Source organism: Peromyscus eremicus, chromosome 16_21, assembly GCF_949786415.1.
Source record: "Peromyscus eremicus chromosome 16_21, PerEre_H2_v1, whole genome shotgun sequence".
NCBI lineage: Eukaryota > Metazoa > Chordata > Mammalia > Rodentia > Cricetidae > Peromyscus > Peromyscus eremicus.
Genome location: NC_081432.1, coordinates 8825466 through 8850994, shown reverse-complemented (window position 1 = coordinate 8850994; position 25529 = coordinate 8825466). Strand labels below are relative to the sequence as shown.

At 47.0% G+C, this 25529-nt stretch overlaps 1 protein-coding gene across 1 annotated transcript in view; it reads right to left on the bottom strand.

Annotated features, from left to right (window-relative positions):
• Trappc10 (trafficking protein particle complex subunit 10) overlaps positions 1-23233 on the bottom strand; it is a 62676-nt gene extending 39443 nt beyond the window's left edge. Inside the window, exons 1-3 of the mRNA XM_059281485.1 lie at positions 23103-23233; positions 7598-7679; positions 4798-4933 (exon numbers count right to left, since the gene is read on the bottom strand). Of these exons, the coding sequence (XP_059137468.1) occupies positions 4798-4933; positions 7598-7679; positions 23103-23169 (285 nt within the window). The 5' untranslated portion in view covers positions 23170-23233. The remainder of the gene's footprint in view (positions 1-4797; positions 4934-7597; positions 7680-23102) is intronic.
• Positions 23234-25529: the final 2296 nt, after the last annotated feature.

Genomic DNA, 25529 nt, shown 5'->3' with positions numbered 1-25529 from the left:
AAGTAGGGACCAGGACCAGGACTGGGAGCCCTGGGCTACAGCTCTCCCTTGAAGTCTAAAGGAAGCCTCTGAAGTCTCAGTGCCACACTCTGTCAACTTGCTCCAGACGACCTCTTACAATAAACAATCAAGACTCAGGTGGAAACGGTACTTGTATCAACCTGACAACCTCAACTGGATCCCTAAGATGCACATAGAGGAATAGAGAATTGATGTCCAAAAGCTTTCCTCTGACCTCCACCTATGTGCCATAGAACATTCACACCGCACGCACACGCGATAAAATAAATGAATAAAAAGCCAAGTGTGACAGCACAAGCTGCAACCCTAGTACTCTGGAGGCCAAGGCAGGGCTGCAAGTCTGAGGCTAACATAGCATGAACTGCACAGGGAAAGCTCGTCTCAAAAACCAAACCAAACAAACATCAAAACGCAAAAAGCATGCTCCTTATTAGGATAATTTTAATGAAAAATGAATGTCATTTACAATGACCACAGAAATTAAACTAAAGTAAGTGGGGGTGAGGGAGTTGGACGATGCAAAGCTCCTATCAAGCTAAGGCTAAGACCACAGCAAGGCACAAAGGAATACAGAATCACATCATAGTTCTAGATTCAAGAAAACTTACCACTATTAAAATTTTTCTTCAATCACTAATGAATTAAATGACAATTTCAATCAAAACTCCCACGCCTCTTCTCTTCCCTCTCTCTCCCGTACTTCTTCCTGTCTCTCCTACTGCAGTTCTAGCTACCACTGGGTAAAAACTACTCCAAATGGCAGCAGCTTCTAGTGCCACAGTGCTCACAGATCTGCAAGCAGAAGATGAGGTAGGGCAGCTTCACGTTTTCGGGTTGGAAGAGAGAATACAGTGGGTGGGTCTCTAATGGCCTGGCTCCCTCCTCATGGCCTTCTGAGAGCACAAGACTTCCCACGGCACAGTGACTGGGGTCTAGACAGCAGACAGTACAGACTGCTTTTAAAACCACAGCCCACCCAAGCTGAACTAGAGGATATAAAGACCCGGCCTCTCAACCAAGAAAAGTCCCTGGCACACAGAAAAGAGCATGTGGAGCAGGGCATACTGGAACAACCATATTCAGAAAACAACTTATACACTTGACATACAGAAGAGACAATGTATATCAGCAAATAATTATTTCAAAAGAACAGACAATACAATAGGTAAGAAAAGCCCGACTGCCCTGCAACAGACAACAGTCAACAGAGCTGAAATATCCACAGTGGTGTGCACACAGAACATGGTTTAAATAGAGTTGAGGTTTCTAATAAATGGAAAAGGGAGAGACTATTAGGAAATGGTGCCCTGCCAATTTGCTGCCCATTTAGACAAGAAGATTGGATGTCTAGACCCTCAACCCACAGCTCCCACCTGCAGAAAAATAATTTGCAGTTTCCAGACCAAACCCAAGTGACAAGATACAAAGTTACCCAAGGAAACCAAGGGAAGATCACCTCTTAATCAGACACTAGACCTTCCTGGGTAGGACACCTGATCTAGGAACCATGTTTGGCAAACTACACACTTCACTCCATATAAATTAAGCTAGCCATAGTACATGTGCCTGACACTGCCTATCCCCCTATCTCAAGGAGGATGCCAGAGGATTGGAAACATGCCATCACTAGACCATGTAAAGACAGGCCACCAGGACACAAGCCACAACACAAGGGACTCTGCAGCACATGGAAGAAGACAACTCTTATGGATCCACATTTTAACAACACAATCTGAAAAAAATGGAGTCACAGAGAAAAATGAAGTGGCACAAAACAGAAATAGTATAAACAATCTTTTGTGAACACAATGCAATCAAACTAGTCAAGTTTAGCTGTTTTTAGAAACTGAGAAAATACTTTCTAAGTAGTCCTAGAAATGCTCAGGAGTCAGAGGCAGGAGGATCTCCGTGAGTTCAAGGCCAGCTTAGTCTATACAGCAACTTTCAGGTCAGCCATGGTGACACACAGTGAGACTCTGTCTTTAAAGGGAAAAAAAGGAAAAAAAAAAAAAACTAGCTAAAGATTAAATACAAACAGAAAATAGTGAATTTCTTGGGTTGGGAAGATAGCTCAATGGTATAGCACTTTCCTATAATGTGTGAAGCCCAGTACCCCCAACACAAAAAATAGTAACAACAATAATAATAATGACCATGTCTGAAAAACAAGACACTAAGATGTATTTAAAGTAGTAACCAGAGGAAAGTCTGTAACTTTAAAGATCTATTATCACTAAAAATTTAAGAATAAAAACATATACATTTTAAACTAAAAAAATAAACAGAAGAATAAGCTATATGAAATGAAAGCGGAAATGAGAATGGAGTAGAAACATACTAACAGTAAATGAGATTAATAAATTAGTTGTGGCTCTCTGACAAACTAACCTAATCAAGGAAAGCAAGCACAGACACCCACAGTAAGAACCAGGAGCCCAGGTTAGAATGGACCACTTGGTGCAGTTCAATGGAAACAATTTAAAACTTAACTAAGATGTGCAACTTCTCAGCAAAGCACAGTCTATCAAAATTAACAAACGGCTGAAACAGACCAACTTCATGGAAGGGAACCCAGAAGTATTCCGGCAGTTCTCACAGGACGACAGCTAGCTGCCTCAGTCTCTCACACAGAACACCCACAACTCCAGCCAGTAGCTCCTTTGCAACATAAACGGTTTCAGAAAGAGACCATAAATGGAAACTTCCAGTTCCTTTTCTGACTCAAAGATTTTATTGAGGGGCTAGAGAGATGGCTCAGAGTTAAGAGCATTTGCTCTTCTCCTAGAAGACCCGAGTTGGTTTCCCATAACCACATGGCAACTCATAACCATCCTTAATTTGAGTTCCAAGGCACCCAATGCCCTCTTCTGTCCTCTGTGGGCACCAAACATGCATGTGATACACATACATACATACCTGCAGGCAAAACACTCAAACACATAAAATAAAAATAAATGTATCAGTACTTAAGCCTCATAAGGATAGCACAAAATAAAAGCTACAGACCAACCATGTGTGAACAGAGCAGAGTCCCAAGGACTCCAGTGAGTATTCTCCAGCATCATGCTGAGAAAACAAGGTTGAGCCAAAGGGACCTACACCAGGACTACAGGTCTGTTTTGATAGAGAATCATGCCTAGAGATCAATGAACTCGCAGATGCACAGAGGAAATTGTGGGGGTTTTCTACCATTCTAAAAAGGCCTTTTGGAAAGTCAATTTACATTTCTTAGTGTCAACTCTTGAGAAAAAAGGGAGTAGATGCTGTTTCCTTCATGTGAGCATGTGCCCCAGTCCTAGTAATGGAGAAAAGCTAGGGGCATTCCACAAAGAAGGTCAGGCTGAGGCAAAGGTGGCCATGACCTCTCAACAACCAGAGAAACAATTCTATCAGTTAGAACTGAAAAAGTAGAAGGGTCTCTCCCCTCCCCTGTCTCTCTGCACATCACATGATCTGGACTTAGGGACCAAGAAAGTCAACAATAAAACTAATGCATACAATTAAAGAAGTCACCAAGGTTAATACAAATATAAATCAATAGGATTCCTACACATAGAAAATACATGTAGGGCTGGAGAGATGGCTCAGGGGTTAAGAGCACTGACTGCTCTTCCAGAGGTCCCGAGTTCAATTCCCAGCAACCACATGGTGGCTCACAACCATCTGTAATGAGATCTGGTGCCCTCTTCTGGCCTGCAGTCATACATGCTGTATACATAATAAATAAATAAATCTTAAAAAAAAAAAAAAAAAAGAAAATACATGTAATGAAGCCCAGGGGAAAAAAAAAGTAATGTACTTGAACTGAGATGCATCTCAGTGTTACACACTTGTCTAGCACATGCAAAGCCCTAGACTTGATTTCCAGTACTTCAAAAAATAAATAAAATAAAAATAAATCTGACATTATGGATAAACGGTCATGGAGGGAAACGTTCATAGGGTAAGTCTGGCATGGCCGTCCTACCTATAAGGCAGCTTCTGGCTACATCTGGGGTTTGAACTCCAGGAGGGCTCCCAGAGTTCTATCAGGGCTATACTGTGTATATGTGGTTAAGAACAGATCTGCTTTCCTTTTCAAGCTCTGGTAGGTAGAGCTTGTGTGACCATCCTCAGTAAGAACCATAAATTCCCAGTCTTTACTGAGCCTGCCTGGTAGACAACATCTCACACTCATCCCCCACATCCCATGTGACTTCCTAAGAAACAATACATGGGGCAAAGTACGGGTGCAACCAGGCACAGGCCTCTAGAGCCCTGTCTTATTCAAGTTACAAAACACTGCTGTAGCCTCAAGTGCAGGCTGAAATCCCAGAGGAAATGACTTCTGTATTCGCACACTGCTAAGTGCTTATTTTATTACTTAGGCCGGAAGAAATAACCCTCAGAACTTCCCCTTAGTTCATGGGCAGGAGAATCCTATCTGAGCTCATGAATACACAATTACAAAACACAAGTGAAAGCTACAATGCCAAGCAGAGCACAGAACGGGGCCTACCAAACAGAGCAAGTCCTGGGGAGGAAAAGAAAGGGTCACGACAACCCAGGGTGAACAAGTTCAAGAAGATTAAACCCTACAGCTACTGGGGTACACAGTCAGAGCGTGGTGACTCAGGGAGTCCCCAGGAAAGCCACAGTTAGGTGAAGCAGGAATACAGGGACACCACCACCTGTCTGAGGCCCCAGACAACACAGCAGCAAGAGAGCACAGTCCCTATACTGGATCCTGAGGTCACACGTCCACTCCTACAGGCTTCTGCCCCAGCCAGTACTTACACAGCACTCCGTCCAGTAGATGTGGAGGAAGGGGAAGGTGAGCAGGGCTTTGTTCCCTTCTTTGGGCAGCAGCTCCTCCTTGAACTGAACAAAGTTGGATTCCAGGTGAATCATCTTTGGAGCTCGGCCATAGGACCTAAAACAGTTTTTAAAGTTACTGAGAAAACAAATGAACAACACAGATGGCAAAGCAGTGCTGTGACAATACAGAACTCATTCACGTCCAGGACTTCAAAACCATGCTAATCGTGAATTAAAACTAGCCAGAAATCCTGCACGACTATTACCAACAACTCTCACGTCAAAGCCCCTCTCCAGAAGGCCTTTCATTTGTTCAAGAACACAAGGCAGATAAGCTCAAGGGTCAGCCTGAGCAAGGCTGCCACGACCTTGTGAGAACGGCACTCTGGCAGGGACACCTACCCTAGGCTCACTCTAAAAAAGGAAGACACGTGTCCCAAGTGTCAAAAGTATAGAAAGTTATTTCAAAAGTCCTAATGCTTTTGTGACATACTGAACTACTGGTGCAAAGGGAAAGATTTTCGTTTGCAGGACTCAAAGTAAAGAGTGGCACAAGCCTCCCTTTCAACCCAAGGAAGCAGCCACAGAGCCCCACAGGCCACCTGCAGCTCATCTACACATAAGAAGCCCCTGCTGCTTCTGTAACACGAGTCTTTCCCATGTTGTTCTGTGTTTAACTAATGGAGGCTATCTACATTAACCATGACCATACTTATATTCACACTTGTGGGCTTTCTATTTGCAAGCTCTCTACTGTCTGTCTTCTGTGAGATTAACTAAATTTCCTTTTTGCATTGTTTTGTTCTGCTGGCTTCAAAGTTTACAATCTATTTCCTCAACTTCTCCAGCTGTTTTTCTTCTCCCCCAACTATGTCTACATTCTGCAGCCGTTCCTGCTGTCTCCCTCTTCCTCTGCTGCTGCTCTCAGGAGTCCTCCAAAGCTCCTGTGTGGAGACTTAGTCCATATTTCACTGATGCTGAGACAGCCCTCTATGTAGTAGCACATATAGTGACCCCATTTCAGGAACGGATAAGCTGCCACTGAGGAACAGGCCCATACTTATGCAGTCAAGGGCTCTCATCAGAAGCCAGCCCACAATCTCAGCATTCCTGGCCTCCAGAACAACAAGTCAAATCAATTTCTGTTCCTATAACTGTCTCAGCCCACAGTGCTCTTTAAAAGCCCTGTCCCTGGGAATATTGACTAGTTAGTCCTTTGCACTCACTGACTGGGGCTCCAGGAAAGGGAAGGAATAAATCCATGTTGTTTCTCTATGTTGTTTTTTCCCCATAATCTTCTCTTTGGCTTAATGAACACAGTTCCTCTTGTGTCTTTCGGAAAGTTAAGGAATACACTTCTTTGACATCCTTTACAGATCACACCATTTCTTCGGGGATTAACCACCCACTCCCAACGTCAATTGGCTCAACTGCTTTCTTTCTTTAACAGCATCAGGACTTTTCAAATGTTGAATAATTTTTCTCAAAGGGCACTCTCCAGCACGGTGTATTTGTTATATTATTAGTGGCCAAATGAGACACCACACTCAGTCACAAAAATACTAGACACTCACTAGAGAGCCAGAGTAAGACAGGCCCTGTGACCACACTAATCTTTCGTGTTAGTAGGGCAAAGTGCATAGTCTGAAAGAAGATGACCGTAAGATTCAGACTTGCACCAAGATGCACACCAATTGGAAACTTCAAATGCTCTGACAAAAATCAGGTCACCCGGACTAGCCAGTTTAAATCCACACATCTTCTACAAGTGATAGCTAGCTTACCAGGACAATTTCCCAACCAATAATTGTGTCTGGGCAAGTGACTAGGCAAAACCCCCATCCTGCCCCTCCCCGCAGACATGGGTGGGAGAAATGGCAACCAGAGGAGTTAGTTACTCAGTGAGCTTCGACCTGCCTCCGCCTTCTCTTCTATTTTTCATGCTCGATTCCAAGCAACGCCTTTCTCTAGTTTCTCATCCTTCAGAACAGTGTGAGAACATCGTGGGGACACACACCTGTAACCTCAGCACCTGGAGGCAAGGGCAGGAGGATCATCACAAATCTAAAGCCAGCATGGTCTACCCAGTGAGCTCTAGACCAGCCGAAAATACAAAGTGAGAATGTGGACAGGAAAAAAAGAGGCTGGGGCCAGACAGAGAGGGGCTCTGGAAGACAACTGCAGCCCACATCTTCTACCGGCAGGTAGGTGCTAAGAATACTGTTTCCTCTATAAACACCCTACACTTTTAAGGCACTGGTTAACCAGGAAAAAAAAATCAGTCATAATTTCTACAAAATAAATCTCTAACTCCAAGAACTATCATCTAATGTCTAGAACAACAATAATTCCCATCCAATGTGCAAGTCCCTGGGTGCAGGTACAGCACCCAGTATCACAAAAAGAAAAATAAAATCAAAAGCCAGAAGTGGTGGTTCAGCCTGTAACCCTAGTGCACTACTCATTATGTGGAGGCAGGAGGAATACGAGTTTGAGGCCAACCTGGGTTACATAGCAAGTTCAAGGCCAGCATGAAGTGCCTAACAAGATTCTATCTCAAAAAACAAAAACAACAACAACAACAAAAACAAACCCACGATGAGGTTAGGAAAGTCAAGGCCCGCACCAGGAACACAAAACAAACCACCCTTAAGGAGTCAGCCCTCCAGGGCAGGAGGTCACCCTGTCCTTTGGGCTGCACTTCAGAACAGAGGCGCTTACTGTCTGACTTACTCACTCGGCACCTGAACTACATGGAGAGTCCAAACAGACACCATACCTTCTCCATTCCATTGGTTCTCGTGGAAGCTGCTGGGAAAGTGTCGGATAAATAGAGGTAAACAAATTCTGATCTCCAGCACCTGCAAGGAACAAAGTGAAGTCCAGTTATGCCATTTTAAGAGAAATACAGCAGAAATATACTTGAAAGTTTACAATGTTGATACTCTTAAGCAAATTATATTCAGTAGAGTGGATGGAAAAGCAAGGCTCTTTTGTGCCTAAATATAAGTGACTAGTTTCAGGAACCAAGCACTTAACCTGCCTGGTTGAATGAGGCCCCTCACAGTGCCTCCACAAGGAGCTATGGCTCTCACAGAGAATGAGCTGCCTTGGAAGCAGTTCGGCCCAGCCTCCTGGGCTCTGTGGCCACTGCTTTCTAATATCACAAAGGAGCCGAAAACTCCACACAAGCAAAGGAAGCTGAGAAGTGAAGAGGCCGTTCTGCCCCGGGATGGTCACTCAGAGCTAAGAACACTGAAACACATCAAGTCCATGTGATTACGCAGGGCATCCATGGGGCATCCCCAACTAAGAGGAGAAAACGCACATGACCCCAACACAGACTGGGTACTTAATCTGTGAGCCCCTGACCCTGGCGAAGTTAGAGGTGAGCAGGTAGAGGCCTAAGGCTGGCCTGGGAAGATACATGTGTCTGACTCCACACTGGTGCTCTGCATGACATTCAGCTTGCATCCTAACTTTAACAGAACTGAAAAGTCCATGTGGCTCTCCTGAAATGACAGCATGACCACAGCATACACGAACTAAAAAGGAACTGTTTACTACAGACAACCAAACTGTCATACCCAGGGTCCTCTTTAGGAGAAAGCACGCTCCTAACTGCCTTCATTGATTCTGAAGAGGAGATTGGGAATTGATGTGAGCCATTAGTACACTTGCTTATTTTGCCATCATGAGCCGAAACCAGATTCTGAGGATTACACTGCAGTATCAAATCTCTGGGGAGAGAAATGGTGTATCTGGGCCCCTGGAAGCAGCGGCTAGCGTGGTGCTGGAAGGCTGACTGCCTGGTCCTGGCTAACAGCATATGCCTGCATTTTGTGCTTCCTGTGGCTTGTGCACTAGACAGGAAAGGGAGGACAGCTCCCCAGCAGGGCCAGGGTGTGGCTAAGTACGTATGTACGTACGTGTGTACACACACACACACACACACACACACACACACACACACACACCACCCCCCTCCCCCAAGAGAGACCTGGCAGAAACCATTCCAAGTCTGCTGTGCTTTCGCCCTGTTCATTTATGTGCTAGTCATCCCAGAAATCAGGAAGAACTCCCCAGGCCATTCTCCACAGGAAACCACTGCACAGAAGGGCCTGTGAGTACAGCTTGGTCCACAGCAACCCTTCCTTCATTCTGGAATCGACTCGCCTTTACCTGTGTCCTGATTTAGAGTTACAGGCCATGTACCTGCCGTATGCAAAGCTATCATCTGACACACCGTAGGATTTGACCTGCCATAACACCTGGCTTTCACTCCTATCAGGAAATGAGTTTTGTCTTCCAAAATCCAAACGTCCCTGAAGTCCTAATCCCAGCTCCTCAGAACAGAGTGAATGATCAGGTCTTTGGAACTGATGATTCAGTTGGAACTAAGTCTTAAGGGCAGGCCCTAATCCAACTTAACAGTGTCCTGAAGAAAAAAATGTAAGCTCAAGGAGCCACCAGGGATGTGAACAGAGGGAATGGTCTTATAAAGGCAGGGAGAGGGGGCTTAGAGCCCAGCCTGGCACCATGGATCCTGAACACTTATCCACCCCTGGGCAGTGGTCCTTTGTTACGGCAGCCCTAGTGCCCCTCACTTTGATAAGAAGGGCAAAGTCTTCCGAGCCACTGAAGCTCCACAGTAAATGGCTAAGACTCTAACTACAGGGTCGAGGAGATGCTCAGTTACACAGTGCTTGTCCCACAAACATGAGGACCAGAGTTCCGTCCCTAGAGCCCATGTTAAAAGGCTCTCATGGGGCACATGCTTATAATCCCACCATGGGAACCAGGGAGACCCTGAGGCTTACAGGCCACTCAGTCTTCTAGGCCATGAGGTGAGTTTCAGGCCAGGTAGAGACTGTCTCAAATAACCAGGTAAATGGTTCCTGAGGAATAAGTGCATACTTACCCACACATGTGTCTGCACCCACACACACTTGTGCACACGCACATGCAAAGAATATGAAAACGAGCCATCCTAAGTTTCTCAGAGCACATAGTCATTACTAATTATATGATCTTATATATTTATAACAGCATTACAGAAACGAGAGGTGCTTTCCCCAACACCTGAAGGCAAGTGTTGGAATGTTCAGAAGAATCCAATCTCTACTCCCAGGGAGGAGATGAGCAGCATTTCTTTCTAGCTCCCTGAAGCAGAACACCAGAGAAGGAAGAGTCTCTGGATCACGAAGACCTGGCTCAGCGCAGCTTCCTCAGAGCAGCAGGCTGTGACAGGCAGGCCAGCCGCTCCGAAAACAGCCCCCGGAGCACAGCTTCCAAGAGCCCTGCCCAGAACTCGGTTCTACTGTCCTGATTCAAGGGGCTGTGAAAAGAGCCAGCTCAGGCCATTTACTAGGAGGACTTACCAATTAATGTGAAAAGGTCATCTGAAACACTGCCATGAGCACAGTCTCCTTCCCTGCGGACCCCAGTGCTCCATCCGAGCTGAGAGGCAAGAGGCTGGGTCGGGAGTACAGGACAGACCTGACTGATGAACAGACCAACCCACAAGCAGCTACAGGAGTGTGCTCGACCCCCTCCCTCGGCTGAAGCCCCTCCAAGCACACTGGAACCAGACTAAAGGGCAGACGCCAAAGTCCTCAAACATCCGGTCAAAGTAAGGAATGGCATGAGATGGCTGTGCCCTGTACAAGGGCGGGCACTGCCTCAGTGTGCTGTTTGAATCATCCAGAGTCCTGAGGCTCAGAACAGAAAACCGCCCACAGGAGAGCAGAGCTCAGACATCTACTGATACAAGCTACACTTGAGGCTACCCCAAGAGCACATGTTCCTGGCCTGCCCATGCAACTTAAAACTCTGTACACTCAGAGAAGACGAGCGCTAATTATACTTGGGGGCGGGGAGACAGCATCTCTTCTCATCGGACTAGGTGTCCCATCACCAGGTGAAAGCAGAACTCTGGATGGGGTTCACAGACAGCAGAAAGCACATCTCACAGTTCTGAGGCCTCAGAGGCACTGTTCGGTGAGGGCTTCCAATTCTCCTTGTTCAGTGTCCTCCAGTGGTGGAAGGTGTGAGGAGTTCGTGGGCTCTTTGACAAGAACACTAATAACCTTTGTAGGGATTCTGGCCCAGCACACCTGAAACTTCAAGCCAGCCTGTGGAGGAGGGTCACTGTATAGACAGGAACTGAGGTGGGGGTGGGAGAGTGCTTCCCAGCAGGCCATGGTCAAGCAGCTGGTAAGAGTCAAAAAGGCCTGGCACCACGCTCTTCACGGTCAGCACCTGGACCTAGCAGATTGTGACAGGAGGAAGGTCTCCAGGAAGACCCCCAGTGCCTACTGACCCTGTGCTATTCCTCAGTAAACCTTAGAGACAGGAGCCAAGCCATGGACAGCCCAGCTGTTTCTGAGGAGACTCTCCTCAATCTCACCAGCCATGTCTCATTTTGAAGGTCAGATTGCTCTAGGGGCCACTCTGCTCCACAGCACTCACAGTGGGAGGCAGGGACAGACTTTAGCTAAGTTCCACGGCTGGACAGTGGCATGGCTGGCGGCACTCAGCCAGGGCTGAGTGCGACTCGGATTACCAAAGAGCCCTGCCACCAAGGGAGGACACACAAGAATGAGGCTGACCTAAGAGGATCCTCCAAGAAAGACCCCAGGGTTCCACTTCTGAACAAAAGAGTCAAAAGAAATGCACACTGTACCTGATACCTGCTGACTATAGACCTTCAGAAATTGCTGTTTTCTACACATGCTTTCGCAGTGAGCAAGAGCTGCAGCCCAGAAAGAGGCAGCTCCCACAGCTGGAACACCTCTCTGGAGGGCCAGTCTCTGAGCCTAAGCATGCATGTTCTTGACCCAACAACCAACACACATTAATCCTCCTCAATGGCATTTGCTAAGACAGACCCTCCAATGGACAGTACAACAGCCAAGGACACAGTCTGGGACGTTATCTCAGCCTGCTCAACAACTCCTAGTGGATTTGCTGTAACTCACCATGTCAGCCCTATAATAAAAAAGTCACTAAGAAAAACTTCACACTAGGAGCTATCACAGGGAAATCTAGTATTAAACACATAACCTGCCCCCAGTGGTCCATCAGTGACCCTGTCCCTTCGACATGGGCTGTCCCTATGCCTATCCCATCTAGCGTTCCTCCTGACCCCCACTCTGGTCCCTGCATTTCCACCTCCAAATCACATCCACACAGGCACACCACATATGTGCACACGCTCATGCACAGGCACACACAGGCATAAGAATGCACATCCCCACACAAGCCCCAGTTCCTGCTCTAGGCGACAATCACTTCCTTCAGTAGGAGTGATGAGAGGGAACACAGTATGGTGCCTTAGAGGCCACAAGCTTTATGCCGTGAAGGTTTGCAGAAAAGGAAATTCAACTGACACAGAATACCAGCCCCAAGACACAGAGTGCCAAGGTCTTTTTCTGTATACACCTGCACCACCTAACTAAGGAGACAACAGCCACCTTCAACAACTCACAGAGCCTAGGCTAATCTGGAAACTGAACAATCTAAGGAAACAATTGGATAACTGCATCTCAACATAACACCATGAAAAGCCGGCGTAAACGATAGACTTTTAACATTAAACTTTATTTATCATTATTGTGTGTGTGTAAACTCTCACATACATGCATTATGTGTGCATGTGACCACACATGCCACAATACCCATGTGGAGGTCAAAGGACAACTTTCTCTTCTTCTGCCTTTAATAGGTTCTGGAAATTGAACTCAGGTCATCGGGCTTACATCGTCATGAGTGCCTTTACCTGAGGAGCCATCTTGATGTTTCCAGTTTGTAGGTCGGTTTTTTATTTTTTTGAGACAGGGTTTCTTTGTGTAGCCCTGGCTGTCCTGGATCTTACTCTGTAGACCAGGCTAGCCTTGAACTCACAGAGATCCACCTGCCTCTGCCTCTGCCTCTCAAGTGCTGGGACTAAAGGCGTGCACCACCACTGATGGGCTAGTTGGTAGGTTTTTATGTCAGAGCAAACAGGAGCACTGTGGCTGCCTGGGTGGACGGTGCAGGTGGAGAAGAGCCCTGCCTGAGACTAAGGGGTTCCTTGCTTCTTTTCTTGCTCTCCCCTCATCACCCCAAAGTCTTTGTCCAAAACCACCCTTCTCAATGGGGTTTACTGCAGCTTCAAGACCGCACGATGAAGGAAGAGAAGAGCCTGGCAAGTCCAGCCATGTTCCACAGCACCTGGCACAACCAGGAACAAGACAGATACGAGCACAGTAAAGCCCCTCACGCTGGGCCCACACCCCAGGGACAGCACAGTGCAAGGCACACTGAGGAAAAGGAGAGCTGTAGGAACCAGCTGAGTCAGCAACCTCTCACCTGAGAGAGGAAAATACAGAATATTCATTCCGTTAAAAATTTTTAAATTACATTAAAAAATTATTGGGGGGGGGTCATTGCACCTGAACCATGTGTGCATGTGGAGGTCAGGAGACAGACTGCAGGAGTCAGTTCTCTCCTCCACTATGTGGGTCTCAGGGATCAAACTCCAGCACTGAGCCACTTACCCACTGAGCCATTCATCAAGCTTATGTTATTTCAAATAGTGGAATAAACCATTTATTAAATCTGCAATGGGATCCTTAGGTAAAGGAGATGCCAGGGTAGAGGGCAGAATTCAGTTGTCCCTTAAATCTGAGAGACTTGCCCCAGGAGCCCAATGGACACCAAACTCTGCCAATGCTCAAGTCCCTAATATAAAGTGGTACAGCACTTGCACAGATCCTACACACGTTGTTCCACACACTGTAAATACTCTAGCTGACTGCAGGCCTGATCTAACGTAAATGCTCTGTATACTGATTACACATAGTCATGAGTTGAGTTACAGATGCAGGGGTTTCTTCCCCCCCAAAAAAGAAAGAACGTATAGAAGATAGAATAGTTGAGTAAATAAAGCCTTGCAATATTGAGTTTTTACTCTGACCATCTTTAAAATAAAAAAGACCCCACTGAAGAAACCTAGTGACAAGCATCCAAGTCAAGGTAAGCTTCTAGACTGCATTTATACTGAAAGGAAGCAGGGCTCCTTGGATGATGGTGACTGTGGATCCGAGGCAGGAAGCACAGCAAGCCGAATAGTCCAGAACCTAGCAAAGTGCCCTGCCTCAGAGACGGAAGCTCTGAGTGGTCAAAAGTAAAAGTGTACACACCAGTGCAGCAGCAGCAAGTGGCCAAAAACACCAAGGTTGCTCATGACACTGGAAGAGCCAACTGTCACTGGAGAGAACAGTGAGCCAGGTCTCAAGACACTCTGTGAGGGGAACAAGGCATACTAAGTACAATAAATCTGCATGTATAAATGCTTTTAACTCAAGTATTCCTACTAATAAATGAGGAAAAAATGTTCAAGTTAGAATCTCACCATTTTACAACCTTCAGGAGTTAGTGGAGAGACAATAAGATATTGTGCACCTGCTGATGGAGGAACACACCACCAGTAATGAGACAGTCTGGCAAAGGCAAGACAACAAAAGAATAAAATGTTGAGCTCACAGCTAAGGCTGATCAGACAGAGAGAACTCTGAAGGACAGCTGAGATAAGGCTGCAAAAAACTGGAAGGCAAAAGGAACAGGGGGGCAGAGGTTCTAAGAGAATGACCTTACTTTAAAAACTTCATTTAGGAGGCTGGAATATGGCTTGGCAGTTAAAAGCACTGTATGTTCTTCCATAGGACCTGGGTTCAAATCTCAGCACCCAAACAAGCTAACAACTTCTGTCACTCCAGTTCCCAGGGATCTGACACCCTCTTCTGGCCTCTGCCGCACTGCACGAATGTAGTACACAGACATAACACCCAGGCAAAACACCCATACACATAAAATAAAACAAGTCTTTTAAAAAGACCTTTATTTGAATACTAATTCAAACTATGCTTTTTAAAGAGTTAAGACACCAGGAGGCCAGGTATGGTAGTGTACAACTGTTACCATCCCAGCACTCAGAGACAGAGGCTAGAGGATCATGAGTATGAAGCCAGGCTGGGCCACATAGCAAACATCTGTTTCAAAATGACACAGTGAGTTAAAATTCACTATCTCATATTTTTAAAAACACTTTAAGTATAAATTCTGTAGCTATGCTTTTAAAAGCTCATATCTTTGAAGATTTACTTTTATTGTTTTAAAAATTTGTGTGTGTGTGTGTGTGTGTGTGTGTGTGTGTGTGTACACAGATGCAGCGAAGCATGCCTATGGAATCCAGAAGAGTGTTGGGGTCCCCGGAGACGGAGTTACAGGTAGTTGTGAACTGCCCAACATGGGTCCTGGGTCCTCTCTTAACCACTGAGCACTCTTCCCAGCCCCTCTAAAAGGGTCTGCAGCTCTGATAAGTCACTGTCATCTTGATCAGAGAGAGGTGTTGACCCAGAGGCTGGACTCATATCTGTGTACCTTCTACAAAGAGGGTCACTCCAGAGAGAAAGGTCCTTATTGCTTTCAAGGGAAGCCATGTTACCAGTAAGACCCCTGATCCATCTCAGATAAAAAGAGCCATGGGACTCCTCCTAAGTCCCTTGAGTAACTCCTAAGGAGTCTTGACTGACCAGAACAAAGACCATTACAAATTCAGGGCCACCAACATGGTCTTATACACCCAAAAGGAGAGCATAGCAAAGAGTAATCTAATTAGCAATATCCCAAAGCAAGTTTCTACCAGCACTGTCCAGACTCTCATCCTGACCTGGGCCAGCCAGGGCCTGGCACTTGTAAAGAGGCATCATTCAGGTGGCCACTTTAGCCAATGTAAAAGGCTCTACAGAGTTGTCAGGACTTTATCTATCTGTCCAGGGCAAAATCCTATCTCCCACAAAGCACAGGAGAGGCAAGAGAGTCCTACCAAGTGGTAATCAACTAAGGACCTGAACTGTCTCTTTAAGAGACCTTACCAGAAACTGGCTCAGATTCCTTCTACAAGCCCTTCTTGTACAGGACACCCTAACCCCTTTGGGGGCAGGCATGGCCTCCATCTTTCTGGACTACTGAATAACTCCTGTGTTGTTTTGTTGTTGTTTGTTTGTTTGTCTTTGTTTTTGGTACACTTGGGTTTCCTTACTAGTTTTGTATTCAGACTTTTTATTAACATTTTGCCCTTTATTTTACACACCGACCACAGTTTCCCCTCCCTCTTCTCCCCCCATACCCTCCCAACCCACACACACTTCCATCTGCCCCTTTCTGAATGGAGACTCCTGTGCTTTAACCTCTTGTAAATTTTGTGTCTTCTAGGGTTCAACAGTTCTAGCCCATGTGACACTTTGACAATATTCACCCCCTGGCACTGGATGCCCCACTTCCCATAAGCCTCCTGGACTAGACAATGCAAACCTTCTACCAAAATTACTCTAAGTATGGTTCTCTTTTCATGGCCTGCCAGGAACTCATGCCAGAGTAATCAGCTACAGACAGGGCCAAGCGTGCATCTCCCTTGCTCGGCCCAAAGAAGCTACTAAAGAAGAGACTTCCAATCAACCCCCTCAATATTGGGTTCATGGCTCTGCTGGGGCAGAGGGTGGCAATGTGAAGGAAGGCCATGATGGAGAGTTCAAAAGGGGGAATGTGTCACCGATGCAAGCCTAGTCAACAGCTCCATTCCACCCAAACTGAGGAAGAGGCAATTCTATACCACAGAGCTGCTCCATCTGCATGGGGGAAATTGCATGTACAGTGGTTGGCCCTAACCACACACCAACCAATCAGGCCTGTCCTCGTTTACATGCAGGAATCACATGCCAGGAAATTGCAGCCTAACCAAAATGTAATTCACCCTCACTACACAAGACTCCTCAACAGCTCATCATCTTACAAAGGTTATCCTTCTATTCTCACAACTGCTCTCTGCCATGTGCCAAATCAGTGGTTCTCAACCTGTGGGTCACGGCCCCTTAAGGGTCACATATCAGATATTTCCATCCTGATTCACAACAGCAGCAAAATTACAGTTATGAAGTAGCAGCAAAATAATTTTTCCACAACACGAGGAACTACACTAAAGGATCACAGCATTAGGAAGGCTGAGAACCACTGCTAAACGAACATGTTTTGTTCTAACAAAAGGAAAGAGGAGCTAGGGAGATGATTCAGTGGATAAAGGGCCTGCCTTGCTGGACATGGCCAAAGGTAGCCGTGGTTGTTAGTGGGGCCTGTAACTCTAGCACTGAGAGATGGAGGGTGGCGGGGGACAGACAGATCCTTGGAACACCATGTAGCCAATCAGCAAGTACAAGGTTCTGCAAGAGACCTTCTCTCAAAAGATAAGGAACAGAAGACACTCAATATCAACATCAATCTCTCTTCTCCACACACGCATGTACACACACAAAAGGAAAAAAACAAGACATTAAGAGAAAATACCTTCAAATATGTAACTGAGAAAAAGATGTATTATCTGGAAAATAGAATTGAGTTACAAATTAAAATGAACACTTAATAAACATTTCACTAAGGGTTATATGTGTGGGGCACTCGTCATCTGGACACTGAGGCAGGAAGAGCTCCAGGTACAGGCCAACCTGGACTATACAGTCACACAGTAAGGCTGTCTCAAAACAAACAAACAAGACAGAGGAATCTTCCCCTACAGGGAAAAGGCAGACAACAGCCTGTCAGTGAGGATGTGGGAAGCTGTACACTGCCAAGGATGTTAAACAGTATAACCACTTTGGGAAGAGTTGGCACTTTCCTAAAAAGCTAAACATAAGCTCACCATGTGACACAGCCATTCTCCTAGAATCCTCTATGAAATAAAAACACATGTCCACGCAAAGACGTGCAGTAGAATTCAAGAGCCAAAGTGTAGAAAAAATCCTAATGTCCACCAACTAGTGACCATATAAACAGGAGGCAGACTGGTCACACAGTGGCTGATTGGCAATCAGTGGAAGAGGCTGCTGACAGCAGGATGAACTAATGTACAGTGTCTATCAAAGATGCCAGACAGACTCCATAATGTGATCTTGTAGATTCCTGGAGTTCCAACCGCATCTTCTGAGGCCTCTTCTAGATGCCAGGTGGGTCTCCCCAGCACAAGGCCAGCCCATTGACCAACAGGCCTTGGTTCTGCTGTGATGTTCATTGTGCGCTAACTTGCAGTAGAGAAAACTTCCCTAAATGCAGCTGCCACTAACTTTCAAATGCCCTTGGCATACTGGTTAGATTTGCCTAACTGGATTAACATGTATTCTCCTGCTTAAAAGTCCACACAGAATGGGCAAGTTCAGTTTACCTAAGAACAAGTAGTCTCCAAGAGTTTTCTACACTGCTCTTAGTGTACAGAAGGAAAAGAACATTATAGCATCAGAAGTATCTACCTCATGGAAGCAGTAAAGGACACCCAGCAGGATGTTCCCTGAGAGAATTAGTACTCACTTATTTAATCTACTCCACAAGCAGACTCAGCACCCAGTACTTGCCAAGTGCTATTCAAGGTGCCAAGAACACAGCAGTGAAACAGATCAAGCCCCCTAGTCATGAAGCTTTACACTCTTTACACTCTAGCCTGGTTTCAATGCAAAAAGAAACAATAACAAAGACAAAAACAAATATTTATGTTAGGAGCTCTAAGCCAAGAAAAATGGGTGAAGTCAGTGAGATCCCAAACACAAGTGAGGTGTGAGAGGCAAAGCAGGCCTAGAGGTCAGTGACATTTGAACAGGTTCCAGAAGGCAGGCAGGGAACCATTATGTCCCCAGAAGCTGGGAGAAGAGGGAGGCAGAGAATCAGAGAGTGCCACAGAGAGCACCAGGCCAGGGGCAGGGGCAGGAGCAGGGGCAGGGGCAGGCTCTACAGCTCCAGGCAGCCAGAGGTTAGTTTGGGAGGGGGTAGGGCTCTTGGGAGGCCTTTGAAGGTTACTCTGTTTCTTTTGGTTTTGGTGGTGCTAGGGTAGAACCCAGGGTCTTGCACACACTAAACAAGTGTGCACCACTGAGCCATACCTTAGCCTTGGGAAAGTTATTCTGAGAAGGTGCTGTGACAGCAGCAGGGCCTGAGCTGGGGAGTTGTGTGTTATGCCTTTTCTGGAAGGGTGGGTGGATATTGGGAGGCCACTGCAGGAATCCCACAGACAGAAAAAAGGGCCTATGATGTGGGGCCCACCATAAAGTTGGGAAAGATGACTGGATCCTAGCCTTATTTCAGCCGTAGGAGGGGGAAAAGTCAAAGCCATCAATCCGTAACTTAAAAACAGATACTCTTGTAGACCAAGGTCTGTGACTAGAGTGACAACTTGTGTTGTGAGCAGACATAAACAGGGCGTGATCAGGGGAGGACAGGCAAGAAAAGGCGGGACACAGGAGAACACTTAGAGGAGGATAGGAGGAAACAGACACAGAAAGATGCCAGGCAGACTTTTGGCCTGCAGTCTCTGCCCTTCTTGTCTGCAGATGGGGCACAGAGCTCAGCAGGTAAGAAAAAAGATGTTGGAGATCAGCCTGTGACACCTCATGAAACTCCATACTCACATTAAATCATATCATTCACGTGAAGACACTGTCTGCCAACAAAGAACTTTCCCAGTACAACAGCCCTCTGTGACTGCTACAACAGGCCAAAGAGATTACTAAATACAATAACCAGGTGACATTCTGTGACATTCAAGGCACTGAGACCAGAAAAAGTTTAGGGATCTCTTCTTAGCTAGCTTCTTTTGCATATATTCATTCCTCTAACCTCATATCAACTGAATTATCCATTTCACAGCTGAGGTCCCCCAAGAATAAAGATGATCGCCAAATGGCCTGGAAAACACAAGTACTCCTAACCAGCATGGGCAGAAATGGCACACCTACAAAGCCAGGCTTGCTGAAGAGTCCTGTAACCTCAGTTACTTGAAAGGCTGAGGCAGGACAATTCCAAATTTAGGACTAGCCTGGGCATCTTAGTGAGTCTCAAAAAGTAAAGACAGGGGTGGATATATAGGCAGCTCCACAGCTGAGCACTTGCTGGGCTCCATTCCCCCGCTGGAGAGGCAAGGCAGGTAAAACATGGTTTCCTCTTCTTGCCTGCCCTGCCTACCAACCCCCTCAGGCCCCTCCCACTGTTCAGTCACTGGCTACTACCTGATCCCACCCACACCTATGTTTACTAATTTTAAGAAAAACACACTTCACAGTTACTTTGTTTTTGTACTTTCAGACTGGGTAGGAAATCCAAATCTATAACTTCTCATCTACAGGGGAAAGTCCAACTCCAACCAGGTACAAAACCCTGCAGAGCTGCTGGTTTCTGCTGTCTTCTTTCTCCTTCAAAATGTATAGCACTAGATCTGTCCCTAGAGCAAGGTGGCCACCTGGAGAGAGGACCATCATCTCTGAGATGTTTCACCATTCCAAGGTGACCACACGTGCTCCATCATGGAGGAAAGCTACAGACAGTGGGCCATCGACTGTCTCTGTGAATATGCACACAGTAGGAGAAACATGTCTCTCCTAACATCTCTTGGGTCAGGAGCCTGTCTCTCTTAAACAAACTTGGTTTTAGGGGCAGGAGGAACTAAGCTAAAACTTAAAATGTAAACAAATGGATTGGCTGGATTTCAGTATCACTGAGCATTTTTCATGATTAATAAAATTTATGGTAAGCATCGAATTTTTCTGACTAGGTGATTCACCACCCCAAGCCCCTGCAGTTTCCACACAAAGGCTCCAGTACTAACAGATCCTCTGCAAAGGTAGTCTCTCTCTACCACAGCCCACCAGGCAGGATGTTAAGAATCTCCCAATTATGGCTAAAACCAACTAAAACGGCTCTGTAGCCTCAAAACATTAAAATAACTCAGCAGTATTTCCAAACAACAACCTCTTCTGTTTCCCCTTAACCTCTGAGAACTTTCCATTCTTCACATGCCCACAGTCCAGCACTGTCCAAAGGAAAAACTGAGGCTAGGAAGATAACTCAGCTCATAAAATGCTTGCCAGGGAAAGCATGAGGATCCAAGTGTGGGTCCTAAGAATCCATGTGAAAAGCAAGCCGTGGTGACATGCTTGTGATCCCAGCAATGTGGAAGTGGATATCGGTATTATTCCTATAGCTCACTAGCCAGATAGAATAGCCTAACTGGTAAGCCCCAGGTCTCAGTGAGAGACCCTGTATGAAAACAAACAAACAAAAAGCCAAGGTAGACAGCCAAGGTGGACCACCTCCTGAGACTGATTTCTGTTCTCCACAGGTAACGAATCTGCACATACATGAACATACACACCATGATAAACACAAACTCTGCTTTCATCCTAACATGGACAGACTGGCTAGGAAGGTGTTCAAGGAGATCTGAAGGAAGACTTTTTTTTGAATAAGACGAAACAGATTGGGGAGCAAACACTAAGAGAATTATAATGCGTAGTACTGGAGTGCTGTTAAAAGCGAACTGGCCTTCGGGTAGATGTCTGAACTGCTTTCACTAGCTTCTCCTTCAAAACATAAAAAGATGAAGAAGGAATGAGGTGAAAATAGGATTAGTGACTGCCAAAGCTCCAGCCCCAGGAACATAAAAATGGCATTGAGTGTACACCGTCAAGTTGGAATTTCCAAGTGTCAAAAAAAAAAAGAAAGAAAGAAAGAAAGAAAGAAAGAAAGAAAGAAAGAAAGAAAGAAATCTTTTTATTTTAAAGAGATTGCTTTACTTTTCTCTGAAATTACTTTGTTTTCTGAAATTCCAATAAAGAGTTGCACCTTCCAAATCGGGGACACCATCAGCACACTTTCTTATGATGCTACCTCAAAGCCATGGGAATTCCCCCACCAACAACCCAAACTCCAAGAGGCCTGCAGGAAGGCACACTGCACCCTGCCACTGTCCTACACACAGGAAGGCAAGAAACTGAATATTACACATTTCCAAGCACTAACTACCAGAGTAATTAATCCTTCCCCTTTAGTCACAGCTGATGCCTCCGAGCTTGGAGCTTTACCTTCAGAAGGGTACTGATAAAATGCCTATCAAAGTTAAAATGCCTATGCTCAAAGTTAAGTAAGGGTCGGGAAATACAATCAGGTAAGTGGATATCCCTACAAATAGGAAGTACTCATCCAGAATTCCTATTGTGTATGTACTTGGGGGAAAAGTTCTCAATACCCGGAACACATTGAATCCAAACATGAACTGGGTGCAACTTTCCCGAGGGGACCATGGAGCACCTGGGCAGGGTGGGGCAGCCTCAGGACCAGCTCTGCCACATCTGTCCACCTGCCTGCAGGTGAAGCCTGGCACACCTTTCTTTCAGTTGCCAAGCATTCTGGGGAGAGGGAGGGAGCTACTGCTGAAATATGCAAGTCTCCCAACTTTAGGGAGACACATCCACTTCCCTGAGAAAGCTCATCTAAAGACAAAGCAATGACAGTCTTTAAATATGAAATATCTAGGAGGCTACAGGAGGGAGGCGCTGGGAGGAGTATGCCCGTTCGTCCAAGGGCCCAAAGGAGAGAGCAGAGCAGGGTGTGCTGTAGACCTTGGGAATCCCGGGGCCTAGCACCTAGCACCAGGTTTTGCAAACAGTGCTTCCTGTTTACAAAAAGTAGCTTCAGAAGGTCACATACATACTGAACTACCAACAGCCAAATATCACACCTGTGATATTTGAGAGACTATACTTACACCTGTACTTTGAGAGACAGCACGGCAACCTGTCAAAACGTCAACTAACATGTCAACACTTCCCGTGAGTTCGTGGTTTGCAAAACTACTCAATTCTTTTAAGTTATGCTTTTTAACTAAAGAGAAGAATTTTCTTTTTCTGTAGCAGAGAAACAATCCGTGTGTGTGTGTGTGTGTGTGTGTGTGTGTGTGTGCATTAAGTGGGAGAAAGAACAAGTGCAGAAGAGGCTGTCCGAGCGGAAACTCGCTGGTAGCGCAGCCCAGATATCTCATGAAAGAGCCTGCAGGCACAGGAAGGTGCGACCTGACAGAGCTGGGTCCCTAAGCCGCTTGGCCGGCCACCTGCCACTCCGGCTTGTCAGTTACTAGAGGAAGAGCACCTGCGCTCTGCGGAGAGCCGGGGCCTGCCCACCGGACTGCGGTCAGTGCGCAGCTCAGCCGGCAGAAGAGCCGACCCGCGGGGAAGGCCGGCCCGGTCCCGGACCAGCAGCTCTGACAGCAGAGAGCGAGCTGGTCTGGACCGCCCCAGGCAGGACCCAAAGCTCGGAGCCCGCTGCACAGCGGGTCGCAGGTCACCGGTGGAAAGGTCGGAGATCGACTGTGTCAGCCTAGGTGGGAGCTGCCCCGCCCGGCCGCGCCCCCCGACCCGGTCGGCCGCACTTACAGGTGACGATGGGCTTGTTCTCCATGGTGTAGACCACCGGCGGCTGCGGCTCCTCAGGGGCGTCCATGGGCGTCCGGCGTCACCGGCCCGGCCCCCCGCCCCCCATGGGCACCCGAGGCCGCGCGGGGCCCGCTGAGCCCGCGCCTCCGCGCCTCCGGCCCCAGGCAGCTCCTAGCCGACCGCCCGCCGCCGCCGGCCGCGTCCACTTCCGGCCCCGGCGCCGCTGCGTGACCACTTCCGGGGCGCGCGACTTAAAGGGGCGGGCCCCGCCGCCGCCTGCCCTCCTACGGGGAAGGCCGCGTGCCAGGCGGGCGGCGGGCGGAGCGCGGCGGGGCTGCTGTAGCTGTCGCGGGGCTGGAGACGCCTCCGCCTCGAGGCTCGGGCAGCCCCGAGGGCTGCAGGGGGACAGCGGGTGGTGCACCTGCCTGCGCTCCGTGACTCGCGCTTCTCACCTGCCCAAGATGGTGACCCTTGGACCCTTGACCTCGTCGTACCTGCCTAAACTGGGTGACCCTCGGCCTCGCACCTGCAGGTGCTTCCTGACCCTCATCCTCGCTCCTATCCGTGCACCTCCCCTGCCACCCCTTGCGGGATTCCTGGTATCTCCAAGGGAGCTTCCTCCTTTCTGGCCTCTGCAGGACGCCTCAGAAAATCCATCAAAACCTTGGATCGGTTTTTACCTCTGAACGAGCTCAGCGGCGCTGTGCCAAGCTGAGTCCCTGCTCACTTGTTAACACCGATTTGTCAAGTGTGCTAAATCAAAGCAACCAAGATCGAAAGCGTTCCCACCCACCTCCCTACAACTCAGAGTTCTCTGTGTACACCCGCTTGCAGGCCACCTTCCCACTGTCCTTTCTGGGTGTTTTCACGGGGTCAAGGACATATTTCACCTGCAGTCAACACTCAGCACTAAACTTGGCTCACAGAATATGGGACTATGCTCTTCAGTGTGCCCCCACCTTCGCCAGTACTGTCCACCCGTAGCTGGTACTGCTTTGAAGCCTCTGGGTATTGGGAATGCCGCAAAAAATCAAATCTTACTTTGAACCTCATAAAAGTTTCTTGTGCAAGTAAAGCAGACCTATGGGAGCTTTTGCAAATAGACTTCAGTGTGCATATGGAATGTCTGAGCATGGCTTAACTGTTGAGTGCATGTTGGTGTAGGCTTTGGGGCAACTGATTCGGGAGGCTGGCGGAGGCTGCCAGGTACAGCCTAGAGAATAGGGCTAAGCAAGCGTAGGGGTCCTAAGACTCTGTAAATGCTCCAAAGGTTTTGGCCCCTATCCACCTAAGCATTTGTGGGATGTCCATGCAAAAACAACTCTCGCCTCAAATGGAATAAGAGATGGTTTATTTTGGAACCAAATTTGAGTGACTACCCCCCAGGAAACAAGGGTTTTGAGGAATCCTCTGAGGCATCTCAGAGGAGGTTACCCCAGGTTTCATGTCTCCCCCATGGAGGCAGTTTGAAGAAGTTTTGTAGTAGCAGAACGTAGAAAAGTCATAAATCAAGACAATTTAAAATACATTGGTGGTTACATCAGAGACTCACTGACAGGACAATGAAGGAATCTCTTCTCTTGGCCTCAAATGACATTCTTAGCTTTGGAGTTGGTGGGAGCTAGTGGTCTGAGAAGTTAATAGGTTTCAAAAGGTTTTTAATTTATTAGTCACAGGGTGCTAGTTCTGGCATGGGCAATGAATGGCAATTTAGGGAGCCAAAGCTAGGCTATAATAAAATAATTAGGCTCTAGACCTGCAATGTTACAACCTCTCTCCATCACTGTAGTAGTAATTAGTCGATCAGTCTTTGCAGACTTAGCTCCTTCCCTGGGACTCTCGTTCACAGGAATGAGCTCCAGTTGGGCCTGTCAGGAGCAACAGGGACCTTCAAGCCCAAGCAGCAGGACATTCAGCTGAGACACTAGAGTAAGGACCCTGTCACCAGGCCACAGGCTCCCTCTGCAATGTGACAGGAGGACTTCTGATTTTACATGCCACTACAGTTTTTGTCTCTTACCCTGCTTTTTGTTTTTAGCAGCCCTTTAACAACTTAAACTCAAGTCTTAGCTCAGGGACTCCATATCAAACAAAGGCTGTGGCCAGATCTGGCCTCAAAGCCAGAACTTGTCTGTCCCTGCCCTCCAATAAAGCCTACAGCAATGACTTGATTTGATCTGATCAAGTTTGGAGATGGAGTCCTGCCAGTTGGAGGGATGGGGGGTGGGGGAGTGCACCTTGAAACAAACTTACAGGAGCTCCCAAGAGGGAAGGTTAATGGAGCTGTGAGCTAGAATGGAAGACAAGACTCAAGGGTAAGAGAATCCAGAGATTTTGCAATGTATTGCTTAACAAAGTCCAATGTGCACCAAGAAATGACTAGACAGAGCAGGAAGTGTGAGGCCCCACTAAACAAACTTCAACAGA